Source organism: Balearica regulorum, chromosome 1 (assembly GCF_011004875.1).
Source record: "Balearica regulorum gibbericeps isolate bBalReg1 chromosome 1, bBalReg1.pri, whole genome shotgun sequence".
Lineage (NCBI taxonomy): Eukaryota > Metazoa > Chordata > Aves > Gruiformes > Gruidae > Balearica > Balearica regulorum.
The window spans coordinates 96551288-96577858 of record NC_046184.1 but is presented as its reverse complement, the minus strand read 5'-3'; the positions used below and the strand labels follow the sequence as shown (position 1 = coordinate 96577858).

The 26571-nt window shown below is 39.8% G+C and overlaps 2 protein-coding genes across 3 annotated transcripts in view; one reads left to right on the top strand and one right to left on the bottom strand.

Moving 5' to 3' along the window:
- The window catches only part of HHLA2 (HHLA2 member of B7 family), a 46887-nt gene extending 40592 nt beyond the window's left edge, over nucleotides 1–6295 (bottom strand). For both annotated transcript variants that reach the window (XR_012837866.1, XM_075767583.1), the window contains exon 1: nucleotides 6218–6295. The gene's annotated coding sequence lies outside the window, so the exon portion shown is untranslated. The remainder of the gene's footprint in view (nucleotides 1–6217) is intronic.
- A 235-nt stretch (nucleotides 6296–6530) lies between these two features.
- IFT57 (intraflagellar transport 57) lies at nucleotides 6531–25191 on the top strand. Its single transcript, XM_075767529.1, has 11 exons — nucleotides 6531–6754; nucleotides 9108–9270; nucleotides 10391–10509; nucleotides 11422–11512; nucleotides 14745–14813; nucleotides 15363–15485; nucleotides 19789–19860; nucleotides 20478–20609; nucleotides 21549–21611; nucleotides 23450–23516; nucleotides 24758–25191. The coding sequence occupies exons 1-11, from the start codon at nucleotides 6546–6548 to the stop codon at nucleotides 24934–24936; spliced, it is 1287 nt and encodes a 428-aa protein (XP_075623644.1). The 5' UTR covers nucleotides 6531–6545; the 3' UTR covers nucleotides 24937–25191.
- Nucleotides 25192–26571: the final 1380 nt, after the last annotated feature.

Sequence of the window (26571 nt, the reverse complement as noted above, 5' to 3'; positions counted from 1 at the left end):
ACCAGCCTTGCGGGATAAGGTATAGGTGATACCAGGAGCGAGTCTGAAGACCCCCGACGACCACCCGGAGGTGCCAACAAACATGCGCCAAAGACATTAGCATATGCTAACGAGTTCCCGGAACATCCATGAATGTGATAAGCACTACTCGGAAATATACTGAATATGTATATTAACATAGTATAAATACTTGCTAGTTTTGTCTTTTGGGAGTGCAGGTTAGGTGGAGTTATTGCCCGTGCACCCAGTGCTGCAATAAAGAATGCCTGCTTTCTAAAACTTCAAAATAAGTCTTAGAGAATGAATTATTTTGCTGCTTTCTGGTAACAGATTTTGGCACCCCAGATGGGACACTGCTCTTGAACATCAGCGGATCTGAGGGATCGCAGGACCTCCAGCCGGCACCGAGGATTCTCGGGGAGAACCTCCGATCCCCGGACCAAAGAGTTCTGAGCAAGGACCATCAGTAAGGTAAAGGCATTCTTTCAGTATTATTTTCTGTTGCCTGCCCGTCAGTTGTAGCAAAAGCTGCGCAGGGTTGGGCTGTATCCCTGGGGCAAAGGGAAAGTACCGTTTGATTGAAACTGAAGGATAAGTCTCCTTCCTGAAACCGAAGCTCGTAAGTTTGTCTGTTGAATGTTGAATACAGCCGTGATCGTAATTGTGTGGTTTTGTGTTTGTTGTTATAGTGTTTTTAAGTGCGTACTACTGTTTTAAAAAGCTGGGGTTAAATTGTTTTGTGCTTTGTTTTTAAAATGGAAACTGGAACTTCTAAAAGGGAATTGATCTTAAAGAAATCCCCTCTTGGGTGCATTTTATTATTATGTAGAAGCAAATAGCAGAACCCCCAGGAGGAGTCACAAAGAAAGTTGATCTAATCAAATATTATAATCAGTGGTGGCCATTGTATAGACTGAATGATGGAGAAAAGTCACCAGTTAATGGTACTTTTATGATACTCTGTTACAGTTATTCTTAAGACAGGAAGGAAAATGGCATGAAGTTCCCTATGTTGATTTATTCTCTGCTTTACGAGATCACCCTGAATGGAGCAGGGAATGTAAATCAACACCGAGAGATCCTTTGGTTCTGACCTTGGAAAAAGATAATCAGGAACTCTCTAAGCGTTGTTCGGCATGTAGTATCAGTCAACGGTGCTTCAAATACGGAGGACCAGACGAGGAGAATGTTTCTGATGAAGGGGAATCTTTTGCTGGAAATGAGAAATTCAGTGCTATTGCAGGGAGAACGAGGGGAGGATTGGGAGGTCGAGTTGTGCAAGCTCTGCTGCGACAGGCAGGAGGGGCAGAGGGACCAGTGACCGTTAAAGTACCCTTCTCAGTGACTGATTTATGCTTGTGGAAAAAGCTGGTGGGTATTTATAGGGAAGATCCTGAAAAGGAGGGAGATGCCTTGCAGTTAGCATTTATCTTTTGTGGAACTGGCATCTCTGGATATTTGAAGACTGGAGGAATTTGAGCAAGTTGTTGGAAAGGGCTGGGAAAATGTGTAATAACCGAGAAGTGGTTAAAGAGAATGGGGAAAGGAAAAAGTTGTTGCAGGAAAAGGTAGCGGCAGGCTGTGAAGGTGTTGCTCTGCTTGTTGTACAGGGCAACGGTGTTTAAAGTGTGGGCGTATGAGGAGGATTATTTGGAATTAATGAAAGATGTTGGAGGTTGCATGGATGGTTTTTGATAACAGGGAGAAAGAGAAGAAAATTACAGAAGAGCAACGAGAAAATGAAAGAGAGCGGAGACAGGCACGGAGAGACAGGAAAAGACGGTAACCTGAGAGCTGCGCTGCAGGGAGCCTCAGCAAACAGTAACTTCAGGGGAGGACAGCTACTATGGGGGAGAGGCGAGGGCCCTCCAGCACAAAAAAACAGGAATACCTTAGGAGATAATCAGTGTGCATATTGTAAAGAATTGGGACATTGGAAAGATTAAGGATCGTTTTAGGGGTCCTATTCCTATCTGTCCATAGGTTCTGGAGGAGGCACGATACAATCAAGAAGCAGCTCCTTTTCCACGTCAGTTCCCCTTAACTAGGTCCTGAAGGGGACCGGGGGAAACCTCCCCAGCAGAACCCCACAGTAGAGCTGGGGAAATGGAAAATAGATTTTCTTGTAGATATTGGGGTAACTTATGACTTGTCAAAGAAAATTGAGCGATGATACAGTAAACGTTGTGAGTGCCACAGGGAAAGCGGAACAGCGTGCCTTTTTCCATCCTTTAAATTTTAAGCTCGAAAAACAATGAGTAACTCACCAATTTTTATATATGCCTGAATGTCCTATATCACTCTTGAGACGGGACCTATTGAGTAAATTGGAAGCGCAAATCACCTTTAAAGATGGGGAGGTCGAGGTGTGAATTCCTGAATCTAAACTTGTACAAGCATCTGTGCTCCTATTGCAGGAAGGTAAAATTTTAGAAACTGGCATTCCAACTGAAGTGGAAAATGCAGTGACACCCCTTGTATGGGCTGGAGAAGTCCCTGGTAAAGCTAAGAACGCTGAACCGGTAAAGATTGAACTCAAAGCAGGAATGAAGCCGGTAAGGCAAAAACAATATCCTTTGAAACTAGAGGCTAGAGTCGGGCTAAAACCCAGAGTGGTTCACAGTTATAGATGTGAAAGATGCCTTTTTCTGCATACCTCTCGAGCGTGAAAGTAAAAAAATATTTGCCTTTGAGTGGGAAGACCCAGAAACGGGTTGCAAATCACAGTACACTTGGACAGTGTTGCCACAGGGATTTAAAAATAGTCCCACAATATTTGGAAATCAATTAGCCAAAGAATTGGAAACCTGGAAAAGAAAACATAGAACAGGGACTGTGTTGCAGTATGTTGATGATATTTTCATTGCAACTGTAACCTAGGAAGAATACTTACAATTAACCATTGATCTTTTGAATTTTCTGGGATTAAACAGTTACTGAGTTTCAAAAGAAAAAGCTCAAATCACACAAGAATCTGTTAAATATTTGGGATTTGAACTTTTAAAAGGACAAAGAAGATTGAGCACAGACAGAAAAGAAGCTATCTGTCAACTCCCAGAGCCCCAGAATGCACACGAACTGCGAACCTTCCTTGGAATAGTGGGGTGGTGCGGGCTGGGGATCGCCAGTTATAGACTCATTGTGAAACCTTTATATGAACTACGGAAAAATTCACCATCTGAACATTTGGAATGGGACCAGAAATGCTTTCAAACAACTAAAAAGAACTCTGATGAAAGCACCAGCTTTAGGACTCCCAGATCTAACCAAAACCTTTGAATTGTTTGTTCATGAGCAGCAAGCTGTAGCTCTGGGGGCGCGCTCTCAGATGTTGGGAGGCAACAGACACGCTGTGGCCTATTTCTCCAAGCAATTGGACAATACCAGCAAAGGATGGCCAGGATGTCCGAGAGCTGTGGCTGCTACTGTGCCGCTAATTCAAGAAGCCCAGAAACTGACACTGGGACAGAAGATTGGCTGGTTTTGTACCACACATGGTACTCACTGTCCTGGACCAGAAAGGTGGACACTGGCTGTCTCCGAGCCGGATGTTGAAGTGGCGCTTCTCAAGCAAGATGATGCTGTTTTGAAATCCACTGCAGTCGTAAACCGGGCAGTTTTCCTGTCATCCCAACAACTGGAAGAAGAGGAACCCACACATGATTGTTTACAGACCATTGAGGAAGTGTATTCCAGTCGAACTGACCTGAAAGACACTCCTCTGGAAAACCCAGACTGGTTTATACAGATGGCAGCAGCTTTGTGAAAAAAGGGATCTGGATGGCAGCGTATGCCGTGACCACAGTGGATACTGTTGTAGAAGCAAAAGCTCTGCAACCAAAAACATCAGCCCAGAAAGCAGCATTGATTGCACTAACAAGAGCCTTCGAACTAAGTGAAGGAGTATATGGACGGATTCCAAGTATGCATTTCGAGTATTACATGCACACAGAGCAATTTGGAAACAAAGGGGACTGTTGTCATCTCAAGGAACTGGAATTAAGCATGTGGAGCAGATTTTAAAATTACTTGAAAGTGTACAGAAACCAAGAGAAGTGGCTATCATGCTTTGTAAAGCTCACCAAACCGGACGAACTCCACAAGAAAGAGGCAATCAATTGGCTGATGTGACCGCTCGTAAGGTTGCAGAAAAGGGTAAAGGGATATTGGCAATAATACCTGAAAAGAAGACAGAATTAGGAGAATTCCCCAACTATGACAGTCGGGATAAGAATTTAATTAAAACACTGGAAACTGAAATACAGGAAAATGGATGGGCTGTTACTCCTGTGGAGCAGGTAATTCTAACCCCAATTTTGATGCATGAAATAGTAAAGAAAGAACATAATAGCGTTCATTGGGGAACTGAAAATTTATTGAAACATCTACAAAAATCAGTGGTGAGAGGTAATATGGTAGAAATTATAAAGTCCATAGTTGAAAGGTGTGAAACATGCCTTAGGAATAATCCAAAGACACAGAATAAAATTCAGTTTGGATCAACAAAACCAGGAAATATTCCAGGAGAACACTGGCAGATAGATTTCACTGAATTACCAAGAAAAGGAAGGTTGAGATATCTCTTAGTAGTGGTGGATACTTTTACAGGATGGCCTGAAGCTTTCCCATGTCGCACCAACAAAGCCAGGGAAGTTGTTAAGATCATGCTTAAAGAAATAATACCATGATTTGGGATTTCTTCGGATAGGGGACCACATTTTGTTGCAAACATTGTTTGACAAATAAGTAGAATATTACAAATAACATGGGAACTGCATGCCACCTATCATCCACAATCTAGCAAACGGGTAGAGTGCATGAATCAAACCTTAAAACTACAATTGAGTAAAATTTGCCAAAAACCCTCGATGATCTGGATACAAGCACTTCCACTTGCTCTGTTGATGAGAGTGGAAGGATATCTGAAGATTTAAAAACCATACATGACCAAACAACAATTTTACATGAAGTTACTAAAGATAATACCTCTTTTGGGTTTGAAGAGATATTCTTGGCTACCTAGTTGGTCGTGGTTGAAAAAAGCTATTTTTATTAGTGATTTTTATTATAGTGGTTTGTATTCTTGCTTGCATAATGATTCAATGCTGTCACTGCTGTACTAACTTCTGTTCAAAACACAGTAAGTTTGTATAGTGAGAAATTGTAGCATATAAGCTACAAATCCTCAAAAAGAAAAGAAGGGATTGATACCTGTGAATATTGAAATATTAAGATCAATTCAAGCAATTAGAGCCATTGCTCAATAGGTGTAACCAAACAAAAGGGAAACCATTGTAACTTAGAAAATAATTAGTTGTAAGATAAGCAGCTCTGGAACAATCTCATTTTAAACAGCCCGGCCTCGGAAGAATGGATGCGCAGTTACAAGGTGATCACAAAACCAGCCTTGCGGGATAAGGTATAGGTGATACCAGGAGCGAGTCTGAAGACCCCCGACGACCACCCGGAGGTGCCAACAAACATGCGCCAAAGACATTAGCATATGCTAACGAGTTCCCGGAACATCCATGAATGTGATAAGCACTACTCGGAAATATACTGAATATGTATATTAACATAGTATAAATACTTGCTAGTTTTGTCTTTTGGGAGTGCAGGTTAGGTGGAGTTATTAAAGTTAATAAAGTGGAGTTAATAAAGCATGCCTGCTTTCTAAAACTTCAAAATAAGTCTTAGAGAGTTAATTATTTTGCCGCTTTCCGGTAACAGAATGACTCAAGTATTTTAGGGAAGGGGGCTTACAAAAAACCCAAACAAAATGCAGGACGAATCGAGAGGAGGAGGTGTCTGATCTCAGAGACCCCAGCAGGTGTTAGCAGCCCGCACAGGATGTGCCTCGAAGCAGCCTTCCCACCCCCCGCAGCAGCTCCAGCGGGCAACCCGTCCCCAGCCACAACCCCCCTGCTTGCCACGCTTGCTGCTCCCTACGCCCAGCTGTAAGCTACCACACCTCAGGCCACGCAAGCTTTGCTATCACTAGGTATCGTCGCTGCCTCGTCTCAGCTTGCATGCTGTAGCGTGTTCACACCTTACTATTAAACCGCGTAAGCGTTTATCTGAGGAACCATCACGAAAGCCCCGTGCTTACACACGCAAGCCCGAGGTTAAGCCATGCATCAGGCAGAGAAGATCAGCAAGCTCCAAGAAACACACCCCACCGCCCCACCCCCCCACATGCTGAAGGGTGACCCCACACCGTGAGGACTTAGCCGCAGTCAGCAGTGAGAAAGCAGACATCCCTCCCCGCCCCCGGGCGGAAGTGGCGGAAGTAGCGACACACGATGCTTTACGATCCCTCCCTCGCGGCGGCGGCGTGTCGTACGTAGAGCCCAGGTGAGTGGTGCCTGTCACGCCTCCGTGGAGCGGTGATTGGGTGTTGACCCCCGCATGCCTCGCCGCCATTGGTAGTCCGCGCTGGACAGGGTGTGTGTGATTGGGGCAGGAGGTGGGTTTCGAAGCCGAGGCAGGCGGGGATTGGTAGGGACGGTTGCCTCGGTTACAGGCGGCGACGGAGGGGCTCAAAGATGGCGGAGGAGGCCGCGGGTGGCGGCGGGTCCCGGCGCGGGGCGGCGGTGGTGGCGGCGGAGCGGGACGAGGAGGGGGCGGCGGTGGAGCGGGGCCCGGGCGCGGCCTATCACATGTTCGTGCTGATGGAGGACCTGCTGGACAAGCTGAAGCTGCTGAGCTACGAGGAGGAGGCGCTACGGCGCCACAACATGCGGCCGCTCTCCAGGTGCCCCTGGCCTGCGGGCGGCTGGAGGCGGCGGCGGCGGCGGCCTCCCCCGGAAGGCGTCCGTGTGGCTGCGGGCGGGGGGCCGGGGGGTGTCTCTCCACGCGTGAGGGTGGGCAGCTGACAGGGCTGCAGGGAGAGGCGTCGGACAGTGATACCGCGCACGGGTGTGCGCGTCCGGCTGCGCACCCAGGGTGTTAGCAGGAAGAAATCCCAGCGGGCCGTTACGCTCCTGTGGTCGGGGATTAGGGAAGGGAACTGCTGGCTGATGACAAGATGCCTAGGTCAAATAAAAACCAGTCAACTTCATTGCTTCCCATGTGATTTTTTGAAGCTTTCAAAACGAGAGGTCCCTCTAAAGGGTGAGATGTGATAAGTAAATAATCACTTCACTTTTCCTGCCCCCAGCGGATACTGAATATTTGCATGCCAGTGTATCTGTGCAAAAAAATAATTCTGCCCTGAATGAATTTCTTGTGTTCGGGGCAACTATTTGGGGCTGTGTATATGTGTAAGGGGGCTTGGACCCATTGTTTTTAAGTCTCTTTTCATATCTAATACATATTTGTTTCATATGTTAGCAAATTTTTTTTTTAATTATGGTGGGAGAGAGGAAACTTGGGAAACGGGAGCAATGCGCTTCCACTATCCATCTATCCAAATAACTTTCAAATCCATCCATCAGTTTCAGCCAGGTTGCACAGCAGCATATCACGCAGTTAAGCTTTTTATAAGCAACAGTTTAGTAGCGGGGAGAACTATAGTCCAAATTATCCTCATGTTGGGAGAGACCCTCAAGTATGAGCTCAGTGGCCATAAGATGGTTTTAGCCAGCTGTTGGACCATCGGTACGTTTGGAGCAAGGAAGCAAACCTTTGTCCACGTTAGCGAGCAGCCGTGTCTGTACAGGGAAGCGCTTGGTTCCGAGTATCCAGCGTGCACACGATACATATTTTTGGGGGACTAACTGTGGTCTGATTTTATGGACTGAATTCTTGTTAGGACCATACCTTTCAATTTAGTGTCATCCAAGATAGATCCAGTTTGTGTACCGTGCTCTCTAAAGTGACCCAAAGCATGGTAGGTGAGGATGGGTGGAAGGATCGCTTCAAAAACATGCTCTTGATCTGAGCTTACGTACTGATTCAGGTACACCGGCCTCTTGCCCACCTGGTAGCCGAGGAATATGGGAAGGGGAAGAGGTTTGGGGAACTTTGGAGCAAAAGGAACTGGATGTATTTCTCTTGTCAGGAAGAGTATTTGGGGATGTTAAGGAGGGAATAGGAGGTGAGGTTACTGTGATATAATACCATGGATGAGGACAGTATGCAGGCAGAGGACACGTATCTTTAGGCAATGAGGCTTCAGTAAATTTGTTCTGCCCTCCTCAAGGAAGTGCCTTTCAAGTTTTTGTGTGGTCATTTGGTGCAATATTTAGTTCGTTAGCTAGTTAGTTTTAAAGAGGTATAGTCATATACCCAAATACAGATACCTTTCATTGAGCTATTTGTCAGGTCCCTTTAATGGAGAGCAATATGCACTTCTAAACCATTTTTCAATGTGTTCTACAGTAGATGAAAGAGGAGATAAATCCACCCTGCCTTCCAATATCATGGGTAAAGGTATAAAGCTTTAGCAATGTATCATTTTAATTTTGGTTTTGGAGTAGGTTGTTTGCTGTGTGGTGTTGACAGTAGTTATCAATCACTTTTGCTAAAGTATTCAGAGGATGGTTTTCAAATTTAAATTTTGTCTTGCACTGTAAATCACTTGCCCTGTGAAAAATGCCTGATATTTAGCAAAATCTTAGCTTATTTATGGCCTACAAGTTATTGGTGATTGCGGATATTTGACTTCTGATTCTTTTGAGCTTTTATGTATTTTATGCTATGCAAGGGACATTTGAATCAATCCATTGTATAGGCTCTTAATTAATCAGTGATGATGTTTTATGGAGTGATGGGATGGACTCTGTATCCATAAAATTAAATGGGAACAGAATTGAGCTCATTGTGATTTGAAACTGCTCAGGTAAATAAGAAGAGTAACTTGGGTTTATGTGGAAATGTTAATTTGGTGGTGTTTAACTGAAGCTGTATAATCCTGCTGGCAGGGGAGAGGAGTACCCAGTTTCCATTTGATTCCTTGGAAGTCTAATGTTGATGAATAGCTTACTCAAAGTAGGAAACAGATGAGCAGCACATAGAAAATTTAGTCTGAATTTAGTTCAAATGGATCACTCATTGAGAAAGTCAGTTAAAGAAACTGCTTTCTAGCCTGTGCTGGCCTATAATGGTGTAAGAGCTTCAGGAGCTCAAAAGATCTTTATTTACCATTCTTTCCCCTTTTTAAACAGGCACTACTTTGCACTGCCCACTAATCCTGGTGAGCAGTTCTTTATGTTTTGCACGCTTGCCGCTTGGCTGATCACTAAAGCGGGACGTCCCTTCGAACAGCCACAAGAATATGATGACCCCAATGCCATAATATCAAATGTACTCTCAGAATTGCGATCATTTGTAAGTGTTGAATATGCTGTTTTCCCAAGTGTGTTTCAAGCACGTGCACCACCTTCAGAAATAACAGTAATGACACACTTCCCCTGCTTTCTGATTATGTTCCCAAGGACTGGACAGACTTTTCCTATCTAGAAGTTTGTACTATGGTAATTAGTTAATTGGAAGTTTATACTGTGTGTACCTACTTGCTAACTTTTTGGCACTGCAAAAATGGTCTTACAATGTAATATATGATTCCATTTAGTTTTGTTCCACAATCCGTAAAATGGATTAAATCAGGCTTACTTTTTATAGTGCCACATATGTTGCTCATTTATAGTGGTATAATTTACAAAGATTTTATCTTGAAAGTTTTCTTAGTGCTTGTGATCATGCTCCTGCTGAAGTCAATGGTATAATTCATAGTGAAGGAAATGGTGTAGAATTGTGTTCACGTTTTCTTCATTTTTTTTCGTTAAGGAGTAAAAGGTTGCATAAACTGCCAGGAACTATTTGGATTTTTTTCAATAGTAAAAAAAAAAAACCAACACCAGAAGGTCAGGAGAGTGTATCAGCTTACAGGAAGTATGGATCTTATGGAAGATATATATACATAAATACATATATATATACACAAACACTGTTGTACAGCTGTGAATGATACTAAGAACACTGTTCTCTAAAGAAATTACTTGATTAAAAACTGAGATATTCTCTAGGACAGCAATAAATAAAAATAAAACATTTTATAAATAAAATCTGGAACAAATAAGGCAGTGTTGAAAAGCTGGTGGTTAAGTCTGAGTACATGAAGTTCCTCTGTAGCTCTTCTTGCCTTGTCAGCATGTCACTTGTGTGCTTGACATCTAGCTCCCTTGCAGCTTCTGACTCTTCTGCTCCCCATGAATATCCTTTTACCAGGTGCTTTAGCGTTTCTACACTGCATCTGTTCCTTGGGTTGTTCTGTCTTCCCTTCTGTTGCCTGACTGGAGCTGCATAGGGGAAGAATATGAATTAACATTGGTAAAATCTTCATACACAATGGACAGTTTGGTTTTAGTGTAGTAAATCTTGTTACCTCCCTAAGAGGAAGCTTGATTAATGGGTGGCCATTAGTAAACAGTGTATCTTTTTATTTTAGGGAAGGCCCGTGGATTTTCCTCCCTCAAAATTAAAGGCAGGTTACGGAGAGCAAGCATGCTATGTTCTTGATTGTTTAGCTGAAGAAGCCTTGAAACACACTGGCTTTAGCTGGAAAAGGTATAGTACGCTTTTAAGGTCCTCCCTTATGCATTATTTTCCAGCAAACAAGTGTAAGTTGTAAAGACAAAACATAGTAATAACCGAAAATGAAATGTTTTACTTGATGTTTCATGAGATGCAAGATTCAACTAGGTATGAAGCAGTGGGATAAATTAGTTCCTAATGCAGTTTCACACAATTTACTCTATTACCAGCAAGGATGAGTTTGGGCCAGTAGTAGATTTAGCTAATTAATAAAGATTTGACTGATTACTCTTTTTTTTTTTTTTTTTTTTTTCATTTTCCTATGCATATCTGCTTGTTAATCTGACAGTTGAGTTCAAACATGTTAATATTCTTTTAGGTCCTATCAATCAATCTTGACCTCTTCAGTTGGACGTATGCACAGTATGTGATCACGTGACAAGTAGGGTACAGTAACTTTGAGTATTAAATCCAAAGGAAATCTTAGGAGAAATTAGATGTCAGATAACTTCAAGTATATGAAAAATTGTTTAAAAGTTCTCTTTATTTCATTCTTTCCCTCTGATGGGTTTTGAAATGGATATAACGAAGTAATTTCTACCTTGGAAGTATTTACTGTTACCTCTATTTAGTACACAAATTCCACTGTAAGCCAAAAACTTGCACTTAAAATTTAAGAGGTTAGACCGAAAGAGAAAACGATGTCTTTGCAGTCTGAATGTACTGTACTGCTTGGTAACTAACTAACTAACCCTCTCTTTTAAGACAGTCTTAAGATAAACAAAGACTTTTAAGGCTGAGTATAAATTTTATTTGTTTGAGTGTGTGAGACACTGTCTAGTCCTATTCCACATCATTCATGCTTTGCTTGCTTAGGAGCAATTTACAGAGGTATTTCCAATTTACTGTGTTTAAAAGCTCTGCTGTTCTCTGAACTAATTTCAGGCCAGCATATCCAACGGAAGAGCTAGAAGAAGAAGAAATAACAGCAGATGATGCAGAATTAATGCTTAATAAACTGGAAGAGGATGTTGTGGTAGGTTTACCTAACTGGTTTTGATTATATTAGTATTGGTCAGCTATGAGGAAATTTTTCTCACTGTTCATTTTGTTTTGCTTTGTTTAAGAAGTCTTTTCTACTACCTGTTTCATCGCACTTTTTTCCACCGTCTCCTTTCCTGCATTGTCAGCTTCTCTGTAGAGTTTTTGTTTCCTTTCAGATAAGGTTGTTAACTCTTTGGGACAGAACTTATGTTCTTTTGTGCATTTATAGTTAAAGTGAAGTGGAATCTAACCATTCATTAAAATTTAATAGATTCAGACTTGTTTGTATTCTGCTGATACAAGCTGTTGATGTTAAAAGAAACTTCAATCCCTGTTTACAGAATTGGCTAATATCTGGTTAAAATTTGCCCAGTGCTTAATTAAGAGGAGTGCTCACTACTGTAACTTGGATTTCACTGCAAAGAGGAAACAGTAACTTTGGTACTTAGTTGATCATAAGATTTGGGAACAGGGTAGATGGAAAAGAACAACTGGAAACTGAGCATTTGTTTAAAACCACCTAAATAAAGGTTGCAGAATTGTTTCTGTAGAGAAAGGTCATAGCAGCTCATCGCTATATATTCCATGAATGAAATGGTAATATCCAGTCTTCCCTTCGGCCTGCATAATAAGTCCTTCTGTTTTGAAATACCTTTTCCCAACAAGATGGCAATGTTTGAGCATATGAACTGTTTTATTTAATCCTGCTTTTTAACTATAATAATTACAGTGAACTTGTCATGTCTGTGAAACAGCCTATGAAATACACGTGTAAGTTCAAATATGCTTTTAGGACTTAATGATGGATGGATGTTGAACAGAAGTTGCTTCTTGCTGATTGACTGTCTCAGAAGATGATTTTTATGAGAGTAGAAGTCTCCTTGTTTTCTGGTAGCATAATGTTATCACAAGACGTTGTCATTTTCACTGGCCTCTGTCAGTCTCCTCGAAGTCGGTCTTTTTACTGATGACTTAAACAAACTTTTTCTGGAGAGGGAAGTTAGCCAAAGACAATTAAAATTGCAAAAAGAATGTAGTTTCACATCCGATTTCTCCAAAATCTGATGATTCTGTGCAAAATAAACGTAGATCAAAACAAAAATATCCAAAGTTGTGAACCTGGAAGTGCTTACTTGCCGTGTCAGTAAATTACTTGAGGAGAAAACAATTTTCTGGAGTACTAAGGCCGAGCAATACTGGATAGAAAATGCCACAACTGTCCCATTTTTGTGTTCACGTTTTTCAAGTACCTGGGAAAAATTAAAGGTCATAGAAGTTGGAAATAGAGTGCCAGTAATGTTGTCATATGGTTTTGATCATAGTCCCAATTTATATGCCACAGTAGTCTACAAGAATGTAGCAGCTGAAGAGTTTGCTTCTCTTCCTCTTCTCACAGTTTTCCAAAGTATTGTTATTTTTCTCATTTTTATTAGCCAAGAAAAAATCCAAACTTTTATTCTTAAATTTCATACAATATGCAGATATTGTGATGTGGCTGTCTGGTTGCATTTTTATCAGCTTTGAAGTCTCCACAGAAAAAAGTCTTGAGTAATTCTGAGAACAAAAAGAGACATTTTGTGTTGCATGTTTGACCAGCCTCAGAAATGTAAGCTGTGGGCTAAAAGCTTTAAATATGAAAACAGTCAGCTGTCTGCTCTTTTCTGTGTCTCATTAAGGTCTAAGCTGTTTAAATTGGGAAGTGGGGAGGAAACAATTAACTAAAGCACAGTTGAAACCCTTCAAAGAACCTCTGGATTTGCTCTCAGGTAGTATCTTAGGGCATGATTTTCACAACTAACATATTTTATTAGCTCTTCTGAGTTTGTATGTTAATAAAACCATTAGGCTAGGTTTATACCAAGTGGATAACCATTTTTAGAGCCCCTAATGGTTCTACAGGGATTGATTATATGCTGATGTAATTATTTTTTCCCCAGTCCATTGTTACTGCCAATATATTGATACATCCTGGATGTATTAGCTGTATCCATAATTGAATTTAGCAGTATTTTCAGCAGTTAAATGCTAACGATGAGGTTCATTGATTGTTCTTCTGGTTTTGATTCTTCTGAATGAAATTGATGAGGCTGACGGAGACAAGCCTAGTTCTGTTAATCTTGGAGAACTAGGTGAACAGTAGTCAGTGAGACTAACTGCACAGTTTGGTTCCCCAGTTCTGATAACTAGTCTTGTTGTTGTTATGGTAGTGTTCTAATATGTTTTTCCAAGTCCTGTACAAATATACATTGTCCATTTAGCAAAAGATAGTCCCAATCTAGTCGTCATTAATTTCTTGCAAGTATTCAGGGGACTAGGGTGTCAAACATGCCAGAAGAAAATAAATCGGTCCCTGTCAGTTAAAAACTAAGTGAGGTACAGGAATAAGCTCCCAGGTTTTCACTGTGTCTTGAAGGGTTCTACACTAAGACCTCTGTTATTTCAGCATTCATGATTTGTCTAGGAAGGGGGTGAATGATGAAATTTGACTTTGGTGGAAAAGACGATGGCTACTAGAAGAGCTACAGAAGGACAAAATGTCTAAGCATGAAGTGTATGGGTGATAATGGCAGGTGAAATTCAGTATAGATAAATGGAGGGTAACACACAGCAAAAGCATCTTTGACTTATGCAGTGATGGGCTCTGAGCTGATCATGATCACTGAGGAATGCGATTTTGAGACTCTAATAGATAATTCTATAAAACCATCAGCCAGTGCATAGTATCATGGGCAAGAAAACAAATTGATTGCCTCAATTTGAATCGTATCATTCTGCACGCTTTTTAAAATGTGGCATCACTCTGCAGCTCCAAATCTGTAGTGCAAACATAATCTTGAAAACTGTGTTCAGGTCTGGTGGTGGTTTGGTTTTTTGTTTGGTTTTATTTTTAATGCAAAGCTTTAGGAAACACATAAGAAATTATAGTTACCATACAATTGTTGATAATGGCCCATGTGATGTGAGAGGGCTTAAGTTCTGGGCGGGGGGGTTTGTTTAGTTTTTAAATGCTGTGGCACCCTGAGGGAAATATGAGATAGCTCTCATCTTTCAGCTTGTCCCAGATACTGTGTCTCCTCATAAGATTTTAAGTAAACACAAGCTCCATTATCATAAACTCTCCATGTCAGAAATTTAGAATTTAACACTCCTTGTCCTGCAAGATAAAATTATGGAGAAAGATTGTGCAATACTTACTGAAGTCTTCCTTTGCAACTTTCTTTAAGGAAGAAGAGTCAGACAATGAAGACAGTTTTATTGACCTGAATGTTCTGAAGGCACAAACATACAGATCAGTAAGTTGTTACCCATCAGTCCTCTCTTGAGAGATTTTTGCATCTGTAGCAGCAATTTATTTCTGTTGGATTTAAATGTCAGAGTACTTATGTAGTCTAAACTTGAAAAAACATTCCAACTGAAATGAATCAGCTTATTTTAAAAGAAAAATCTACATCCAGTTTCTAAACTGTTATCACTATAAGGTTGCTGGAAACATTTCCAAGAAACTTTTGCAGAGACTTTTAGGGAAACATGGTATTAGTTTCTCGAATGTATTACAATTTCCCCCCCCTTGCTATTTGTGGAATGTAGTAAAATTTATTATTATATACATTTACTTATTTTCAATTCTAAATATGAAGATAAGATATATTTATTTTAATTTCTAGTCTTTATAAATTCAGAGAAAGCCATTAAAGAAATCTTCTATCTGTAGTCTAGATCATTCTGGATAGAAATTTTTTTTCTGACTATGAACACTGTAAGCCATTGTAACATGATTTCTAACAGGTCTTGCTGTGCATGATGATGATATTTTCTATATAAACTTTGTGATTTTTACACAGGATATGAATGACTCTGCAAAGCAAGAAGAGATTTTACAGTCCACAACAGATGCAGCAGAGTGGAATCTAGAAGTGGAACGTGTGCTTCCACAGCTGAAAGTTACGGTCAGGACTGACAATAAGGTATGCGAGAATGGCTTTGCATGTTATGTATACATGGTGATTAAAGTGTGATTTCAATCAGTGTTGATTACTTTCCATTTACAACTTTTTTTCTTTTGTCATGCCAAGAATTGTGAATAATGGGCTCTCCGACGCTATCTTGTCTGAATCTTGGTCACTTAATGTTGACCCTAGAAGCAATAATTTTCAGTAGGTTTTCTTCCAGTATTTTTTTTGCTATTTACAGGGCACCTTATTTCCAGGTATTTATTTCCAGGTATTTACTCAGTGGAAACCTCTTACACTGTTAAACATTTCCAATGCATTCATACTTCTGAAAAATAATATCCTCAGTTTAGCAGCTATTAAAACATCTTCCTGGAAGAGAGCTGAGGAACTTTCAACTGTTCAATTTGTCAACCACATGAAAGGCTGATTGCATGGAATTCATCATGCTGAACTTTAAACAGTAATAAAGTAGGTCTGTACCTCTGATCTAGTCATCGTGGGGTCTCCTTGTTTAGCAAAAAGAAGTAAGTACTTTTTTGACTGATTTTACTTACCTATCCAGATAATTACCTCAAAATGAAATTCATCATTTCTTAGAAATGACTATTTCTCTCTATAGTCTATTCCAAGGAGTCTAGAATGAGCAGCTTAGAAGTAGACATATATTTTTGGCAAGTCAAAGTCCAAAGCTAGGACTCATGCACACACTCCTGCTATTCCTGGCATTGCCATAAACCCTTCTAGAAGCTTGTATAGCACACACAGATCATTGCGGTATTGAAATTGCTCATTTGTTGTGACCCAGCTAGTTGGGGTATTGGAGCAATCTGTAACAGTGGTACAGAATTCAATGAAAGATAATTATCTTGCGAAAAATAGGCTAAGCTCTCAACTCTCTGTTAAATTGCTTGCCTGTCTTGCACTATACTGCATTCTTTTATGTGAAAAATTGCCTAGTTTGAGCCATCTTTATCTGATCCTCAGCAAACCCATCTGTTACAGAGAACATCATGCTTGATTCTCATACTAAGAAATTAAAACTCAATAAAGACATACATGGAAAATTAAAGCCACTGTAAGAACTGAGGTTTTACTAACTTCCAGTTTAATGGGCCATCTCTTGGCTTTAAGGAATATTTCAAAATTAACATGAAAACAGGGATTCTTCTTTTTCTAGCTTCTGTGCTATCATGCTTTCAGAAATAACTGGAGAGAAGTGTTTGGTGTTTTTTCATTCTACAAGAAAAACATAACGTTCTGTTTCCTATGTGGTGCATATATACATTGTACCAGGAAAGGGTTAATGGTTTAATCAATGGCATTAGAAACTAGAACATATTTGTAAAGTCCTGGGCAGGGGTGGGAGGTGTGCTTGGGGGGGTTGTTTGTTGTTTTTATTTAAACTTCAAAGTTTGACAAATCATGAACAATTGTCACCAGGCCAACAAAAGATAATTGAGTCTTCCACAAACTTAAAACCCCACATACAACATAAGCGCATTTTATCTACCAGCCTTTGTTTTGTTCTGGAAGAGAATAGTGGAGATGCTCAGCTGTGCTCTTCTGAGATAGTGAGACAGGAGAACTACCAGTCCTTTGGTAGTTATGTGCATGTCCTATGCAGGGGGATAGCCTCACTTCAAATTAGTGGAACTGCCTGTGACTGAAGGATGGCACACGTTTAAGTGTGCAGCTGTTTTAAGCCAGGATTTGTTTGTACCTGTTATGAGGCATTGTAATCCTCCAGGAGTTCCAGGATTGGGAATTCCTCTTGCTGAGGTGCTGCAGCCCAGCCCTGTGTGCTTGGGGACCTGCGGGTCCCCATCCGAGACTAATGGATGCAGCTGGTGCTTCTTTCTTGTTTGCAGGTTCAGAAGCATGTGTCTCGCAGACACAGAGAAGACCCTGACATGGCCAGCTACACCAACTGCCATAAACAAGGCCCGGTTTTCAACAGCACTTGTAGGAGTCCCATAACATACAAGTATAGACAGCCAGGCCCCCCTTCCTCCTCCTCAGCTAATTAAGATTGGAGTTCAGTAGTGAAAGAACACACCGCCTTCTCTCTAGATTCACAAGCACATGCACATTCATGGATCCCTCAGCTGTCAGCATGGTCCTTCTGTCTACCTGATCCCCTGCCTGGATCCTGGGCCCTCTTCACTGTTTCACTGCTCTTCTACTTGCCGGCTAGTTCAGCTTGACGCTTGCCAGCAAGCAGGTTCACACGCTCATGCGCTTGTCTTAAGGGCACTCCACGTTTGTGAGTGCCCCTGAATACCAGCGTACACCCTCTGCCTGCCTTATACCCAGGCCTGGATCCAGGGCCTACTACTTGATGGCTAGTTCACTTTTAAGTCTGCTGTTGAATTTTACGCACGCACAGCAGCTTTAGGGAAGACGCAAACGTTTCCCTGTGCTCACCCCAGCAGCTGGCACCAACAACATGGGCTTGTGACCCACGGTATCACTTCAGCTGCTGGCACTGAGCAAGCCCCTCACTTGCTTTACTCACACTAGTCCTTCCCCGTTGCTGGATTTTGGGATACATGCTGCTCCTGCCTTGGTGGCTGAGACCCTCACCTGCTACTGTAGCTGGCACTGAGACCACCACTCTCTCTGGCTGCATACACCACAGGTGTGGGACACCTGCAGCCCTGGTCTGATTTCAGTTGCTGGCCCCATATCCCTTCTGACCAGCAGCTAACGCCTAGTCTTTGCAGCACTCACACGCGTGGGATAGAGTGTGAGATAGCAAGAAAGATAATTTTAAAAGAATTTGAGAAGATAGGGCAGACTGCAGTGATCCGGCACAGGGCTCAGTCAGACAAGTGGACTGACTGGCAACAGTTTACACATGACCAGCCCCTCTTATACTCCTCTCTCTTGCCCACTTTGTTCCTCCCCAGTCTCCTTCCCCTGCACGTTGCTGTTGCTTCATCAGTTTGCACCAACCCTCTTCTGGAATATCCAGAACCCCCCTGTTTGCATTCTTATGAGTTGCAAGGGCCAGGTTTACCTTCTTTGAAGTGATGCTTGCAGTTTCTTGATAGCCCGTAAGTTAGTGTGACTGATGAGCTTTGTTTCTCGTCCTTGTCTCCCTTAGTGTTTGTCTGGCAGGTCTGTCTCTGTAGGTTTTGGTTTTTTCCCCCTCCTTTTCCTTATCCCACTTTAACAAGGTCTTAGATCAGATAATTGTACTGATACAAACATTCTCACACTCCACATGCCCTTATCCATTAGTATAACTGTCCAGGTTTGTTTCTTGGTACTGCCTCTATTATTGCTGTTGGTCAGGTTTGTGCCTCTCTATGTTTCGCTTAGCATTCTTTTTGATAAGGTCCTTGATTAGATAATTTTACTGAAGCAAACACTGTCACCTTCTACGTATTCTTACGGTACCTATTTTACAAGAAAGTCTCTAAGGTTTGATTTCAAGTGATAAAGATTTATTAACATCACTTTTTTTTTAACACCTAGACCAGTACAGTGCAAAAGCTTAAAAATATTAAAAATATTTTTAGCATGTTCAGAAACACAATACTGAAATAGCAGTAATTCCACAGTGCTGCTACTCTGCTTCATTTTGAATTCAAGCTCTGTCTGCAGCTGTGCTTTGGGTCTGGGAGATGTAAAAAGTTTGCATTGATAAGGAAAAATTTGTGATAAAGCTTTGAAAATGGAATTGATTTCTAAGTAAAAGATGCCTACCTGTCAAGTTAAAACAGCACCTTTTCTCATCCCCCATCTCTGAGTCTATGTATGTTTCCTGTGACCTACAAGCTGCTAGTAATTTTCCTAATTTTGTCCCACTATCAAAAACAAGTTTAGGTATTTCTGCCTCTTTCATTTTTTTTCATTGTTCTCCTGATAATAGTAAGGGCTGAGCAGAAAGGGAAGATCTGATAATCTGGAACTGGTAGGTGTTGGGCATTTGAAGCACTAATTTTGTCTAAGAACAAGCTGAGCTAGTGCAGCTGTAATCAATATTATCAGTATTTGTGCTCAGAATGGTTCTAGCCGAAATAGTTCCATGAAGATCTCACAGAATCTAAAAGCATAGCTATGGTGGTATCAGTGAGGGTGTCAGTGTTTGCTCGTGGATCTGAGCATCACATGTGACATTTAAGAAATTTATAAATTGTGCCATATGCCATGCAAGTGCCTCTGGATCTGAGCATGGCAGTGGCAGAATGATACACGGTAATAGTATAAAAGAGAACTGACACTGCCTTGCATACCAGCCTTTGTGTAGTAACCGGAGAAAGATAAAAGTTATACTTGCCTATGTTTTACTCTATGGCATTTTTTTTAGGATTGGAGGATTCATGTAGAACAAATGCATCAGCATAAGGATGGAATTGAATCTTCTTTGAAAGAAACTAGGGTACGTCTTGTACGTGCAGAATATTTCACTGATTTGTCAGCATTTTTATTTTCTTGTTTATTTGATATATGTCAAGAACTAAATTGTTTTTATTTTTTCTTGATTTTTATTTGTGCTAATGCTGTAAAACTAAAAAGGGAAACATATGATGATTAGGGACAGTGGTACTGGCAAAATATCTTGTGGGGGAAGAGTTGTATATGTGAGGATTAACAGGGATATTAGGGTTCATTAACATATGCGTTACCATTAGTACATCCAGACTACAGAGGGCAAAATAGAATAATACAATAATACAATCTGAAAATAAGTGCTGATAAAAACCCCAAAATACTGTCAAATACTGTTGTGAGAGTAATTTACTGACATTGACATTTGTAATTAATTGGGGGGGAGGGGGAGAGAGGTGGAAGCAGTAAAGCTTGAAATACGTGTTTTGGAGGTGGCCAAACCAGAACACATTAGGAATGTTTTTTTTGTTGACCAAACACAGCACTTCTGTACTATTTTTTTTCTCTCAGTTGTAGGCTTCCATATCCTTTCTTAATTACAGCACTATTTTAATACTTTTTGCATACTATCTGCATACTGTCAACCCACAGAATACGATTTTCTAGGGTTACCTCGACAAACTCCATAATGAAATCAGCAGAACATTGGAAAAGATCAATAGTAGGGAAAAGTACATCAACAGTCAGTTGGAGCACTTGGTTCAAGAGTACCGTTCAGCGCAAGCCTTGCTGAGTGAGGTAATGCACCAATCTTTTGTTGTTGCCTTCGCTAGTATTAACTTGCTATTAAGCAAGGGTGAAGGCAAAGAAGACTCGGAGGAGTTATCTGCGAATTCTGCTGTTGGATATAAAGCAGGGGAAATGCTGATTTGCTGTCAAACTATATAGTTTTTAAGCTAAACTAGCAATTTTTATTCAACTATTCTACAGGGGAAAGTAAATGGGTTTTTGCCTGAATATTATGTAAATCTGTTGCCAATCTTGAGCAGCTAGTAAATTGCTAGTTGTGCTTTCCCTGTGAAATTCACGCATCTGTGATGAGTGGAAAAACTACAGTCTCAGTCCAGCACTCATCTCTTATATTGATTACTTGTACTAACATGCACAAAGCACTCTGATTACTTCTTCATTTAATTTCATGCCAACAGAGTGCTGTTTGTGAAGCTTTTTGATCCCCTAGTTAGGAGGCCTCTATAAGCTGCCACGTGGCTAGCCTTCCTATTTATGGGCATGACATTAAAATAAGACCAACACATAACAGGATTTGATCTCTGTGCTTTCTGTTTACCTTGCTATTAAACTTTAAGAGACTTCAAGATAGTAATTTACTGTTGACAAATAAATATTCTGGGTTTTGGGATTCAGTTCTGTCTGCGTTCTGGCAAATTTTCTTTATGCTTATTTCCTCATGTAAATGATTAGAAAACATACTTCTTATTGTGTAGGTATTAGGACTATTAAAATTCTTAAAACTGCTTTAAATTTTTGAATGATAGTCATTACAGGGGCTGATGTTTCAAGCCTGTCCTTATAGATGTAGCACTGTAAATGACATTGGGGCTGTGTGGGAGTTTCTGGAATTGGGACGTGTGAGAGCAAGTTTTGTTGTTCTGTCTGAGCTATCTGCACACATCTCCGCAGCTTTGTCATTACAGCAAAAACCATGTTTCTTTCCAGGCTAAAGAGAAATACCAGGAAGGAAGTGGAGGAGTAACTGAGAGGATTAGAGTGCTTTCTGAGGTAAAACACATCTTCACATAATTTCCTTTGCTTATTTTAAAACAATCTTCAGAGAGTTAGCATTTAGTGTTTGCAGTTTGATGAACCCAGTTCTTTCTGGGTTAAAGATTCACCTGTTTGTTTAGTGGAGGTGATCTAGTCCAGTCCCTAAGTTTTAAACCCAGGCTGCCATTGATTTTTAACTTGTGAATTTGGGCAAACTATTGTGAGCTTTTAATTTCCCCAGTTTGTAAAAGAGGGTAAATGTTCTGTATCCTGTGACCCAGAGTTATTGACGATTAATGATGTCCATAAATTCTTTGGAAGAAGAAAAGCTTAACTCTTATTTTTAGTTAAAATTAACATTTTGAAATTTTCATCTTCCAAGCACTTAAAAGCAGTATTTGACTAAATAGTAACCTTTCCATACCAGTCAAATTATCTTAATATCTAAAACTGGTTTTCTATTGGGGTTTTTTTGGTTGCTTGGTTGGGGTTTTTTGGTTTTTTAAATCAGTGCTCTGACAAATTTAAAGAAAAATCCCCAGACTCTTAACTGCCTCAACTTGTTGAGTGCTTCATGACATTTCATTTAGAATTACTGCCTGATTTCCAAATTTTTCAACCTTTTGTTTAATTCAGAATTTTTTTTAACAACTCTGTTGTTTGGGTTTGAAAAACCCACTTCATTTATAAGATAATAAAATGTCTGGAATAGTCAGATCAACTATATCACACCATAAGAATGCGCTAGAAATTTAAAAACAGGTTTGAGACTTTTTAGAATAGAATAGAATAGTTCAGTTGGAAGGGACCAGAATGATCATCTAGTCCAACTGCAGTAGGTAGTAAACACAGCAGTTTAACGAGAGTTTTCTCACAAAGATTTCCAAGTGTATCGATTCTGCCGAATTAGAGCTTCTTTCTATTTCACTCTCAAGGAAGTAAGTTTAAAAAAAGAAAACACTTTACAAAGACTTCAGATTTATAATGTGTTTGTACTCCAGAAATTATTGGCCGATGAGTAATGATGAATACATTACTAGTTGGCAGCCTATGTGGATGCAGTGGTGCATAGCTGAGATAAGCTAGACATGTTGGGTATTACTACTGATCTGCTTTCAGGCATGCAGTCAAATCTCAGCCCACTCAGTGATATCAGTACTGCTGTAGGTATGCATTAACAATGCGGCAGTGTTTCTGTTTTGTTACTGAAAAGGCTTATTGAAGCCTTAATGAAGGACAATTTTTCTATTCTAGACAAAAATACTAAATAATTACCTAGACTGTACCTTCGAATCACATATTTGCTTTTTCTTCACTGTCTACAAAGGCAAACTGGTCAACAGATAGTCAATGCTGAAATGCACTTTCATTCTTCATTCTTGCATTTTACATACCCATACTCGTGCCGATGCCAGCAGGCTTGACTGCTGCACCATCTTTCACTGCAGTGCTGTTCCTCAGGTTTCCACTTCACCTGCTTAAGTCCTGACGCTTCCAGAAGGGCAGCTGGCATGGTCATGTGGTGAAACTTGGTCTGCGGGAATAGGGGTCCTTATCCAGCATCATACTACAACACTTACACTGTTGTTTTTATTGTTTTGGGATGCACAAATTCTCAGTAATGCCATGCTGTTTGGCCAACTTGTTACTTTTATTGCTGTAATTTTTACAACATTAATTTATGCAAATTAAAATTTTCTTAATGTTTGGGAAAAAATTGTTCTCCATATACAACAACTAAGATTATTTCTTTTTTTAACTAATGCGGTTATTCAGCAGAGAATTTTTTGTTTTCTTTTTTTAACTTCTTGACATTCATCTGGTTCAATTAAGAAAAAAATATCTATTTTAAGATTACAGAATTATTAGAAAGAGTAAAGCAGGAAACAGAAGAGAAAGGAAGCAGTATGACCGATGGTGGTAAGTATGTTTTTACTTCAAACCAAACACCCATTTTCTCAGTGACAGGTACATAATTTGTCTTTTATTAAAGAAAAATAAAACAAGACCAGAATGAGTGACTAGTCTAAAATATTGGTGTTAAAACTTTAAAAGGTGTCTAAGAAAATTGGGAGTCTAAACCTCTTTGAAAAGGTTACGTAAGTCTGCAGAAGGTAGAAATTCCAGGATTTCCTCCCCTTTGGTAAATTATTTGTAAAAATCTTAAAAAAAAAAAAAGGGGGGGGGGGTGTTTGTGTTTGCTTTGAATAGTTATCAACTCACTGGAAGAAATTAACCATCACAGGTTCAAGCCCTTTTTACTCTGTAATAGTTACTGGCAGTAGCTGTTAGATTCTCTGACTAAGGCTGGCTGGAGTCAGTGAGAAAATTCATTTTGGTGTTTTGATGTTTGGACTTTTTTAATATTTAAAACTACGTACCTGTTTGAATTAGTTTGTGTCAGACTTGGGATTTTTCCTGATAAATGCATTCTGTTGCAAATGTATAAGGAGTATGAATGCGGAAATAAATTGATGCATGTTACAGTAGGGCTAAATATGTAAGCTGTATCCATATTTAACTGTAACCATTACAGGTAATTTCCTTAAGTACTTGTAAGTGTTATTGTATAAGGAAATTTTGTGTACCCTTGCTTCACTGTGAAGGAGCTACTCACTTGCCTCACAACACCTTTTTTTTTTGTATTGTGGCATGGCCAAGGTTCAGGATAAGATCTAGAGCCCAGAATTATAAGGAGCAATGTGATGCAGCAGCAGCATCCCTAGGGCAATATTAGTGGGAAGTGAGGGATTAGAAAAAACGCATGGCGCACAAAACATTTTAATAGTTTTTTTACAGGTAACATGACCTCCTGTTGAAGTTCTTTTCAATTCTCTACCAAATCCCAAGTCAGCTATCAGGATGAGGCTTTCAGCTCAGCAAAACACATCATTGACAAACCTATCTTAATGTTGATGCGCATCTTTATGCAGATCTTAGATGTCAAGAAGACAGCAAAATTGTCATCGCCTATTTCTATATTTAAAGTGTCTTGCATATTAAAAATGATGTATCGGTACAATCCTGTCTTTAGAGTAGAACGCCCTTTTGTTCATTCAAGTCTTCAGTTTTAAGGAGTGAATTATAGAAAATAATGCTTTTGTGTTAAGTAGCTGACGCGCAGTTGAACTGTTGTGTTGATTTTTATTTTTTTTTAACAGCTCCTCTAGTGAAGATTAAACAGGCCTTAACAAAACTGAAGCAAGAAACCATTCAGATGGACATACAAATTGGTGTAATGGAACACACATTACTCCAGTCAAAGCTGAAAGAGAAATCCAATATGACTAGAGATATGCATGCAACAATGATTCCAGAAGCCACAGTAGGTGCCTATTAAAATTGTTTGGACCTAACTTGGTTTGCCCAAGATACAGTTTTCTACCATTTGCTTTTTTGTTACTTTAGAGGTCCCCTTTTTGTTGGGGGGAGGGGGCTTTTTTTTTTCTTTTTTGTTTTTAACAAAATGCTTGTCATGCACTTGTAAGTAGTAACATGCACACATTGGACTCAACATGGAGCAATGTTTGGTTTTGTCCCATAAAGATTTACTGCAGATCCCTTCCAAATAAACTAATAAATTCTTATTAATGAACGTCTCAGCTTCATTGGAGATTGTTATGTAGTGTGAAAGTTTATAGAATGATACTGACAGACTGTAATCTTGATATTCTACAGTGCTGAAAGAAAATGCTTGCAAAGACCTTGAATTTAAAATGTCTATTATTGCCATTTACATACAATTAGTGTAAAGTACTGATGATATTGAAATAATACAGCATTACCCTTTCTAAAAGGCTGGGTCAAAATTGGTATCAGCTGCAAGTAAAAGTAAATTGTTGTTTCAAATTGAAATTTGTGAATTACGCAACAAACTAATGTAATTAAATTAAATTTAGTAATTTAGTAATCTGCCCTACACAAATTTATGCATGGACAACCACCCTATTCCTCACTGTCCTTCTTTTTCAATCACCCTATTCCTCCTTGTTCTTTTTTTTTTTTTTTTTGGTTTGGAGTGGTCCTCTAGACATACTGGTATGGATGGGTTTTGAAATTATTTTTATTTTTACATTGCCTCTAACAGAAGCAATGGTAATGAAATCTATATAAGACCAAAGAATGTGGAAAGTACTGTGTGGAAATTACTGTTGGCTTCCTAATTTTCCTCCATGTGTCATCACTGATTCAGAGTCACTTCATATTAGCATTGGGTCAAATGCTGCTTTCATTTATTGTATGTAGTACAGCTCCATGGATATCATTCGGATTATTCTTGTTTTCTCTTCTTGTGTTAGAACACCTAATTTTTATCTCTCTTAAGGAAAAATGTTGCCAAATCTAGTTGTGTGATACAGAATCAGGAGAAAAATGTAGGAGGAAGGGGCTGGAAATGTAATGGCAACAAGGGAGCTCCCTTTGTCTTGGTAAATGTTTAGGGAAGGAGTGATTCTAGATGCTGTTGGTAATGAAGAAGTGCAGAACAAAGAGATAACGTTATTAAAGTACTAGTACATCATTTTGGATGGATTACCATTTTTCATAAGCCACAGACAATATTGGTAAAATTCCAGTGTTATTAAAATCCTCCTCTGACTCCTGTAGGCAATTCCATTCATCTTACAATTAATTTCTCTCACTTCAAGTTGAGCAGTATTTTGCAGAATCAGTGGATCAGTTTTGTGTCTGAAAGTCAAGATACTTGACACGTTCAGTACCATGAGCCAGTTTCTTAACTTTGTGCTTCAGAATTTCATTTGCCAAAAAGAAAAAGCCCTAAACCCGTCAGATTTTAATAAGTGAAAAGCTATATGTAAATGCCAACTTTTATAATTTACCTGTGCAAGCAACTGCTGAAAATCTCTATGAATCACACTGGAAATCAGTTTCCAACTTCTTTTGCTGCCTACCTATATCCTCCCACGTTCAGCTTAAATTAGAAAAGTTATTATTCATGTTCCCTTTGTTAGGTGGT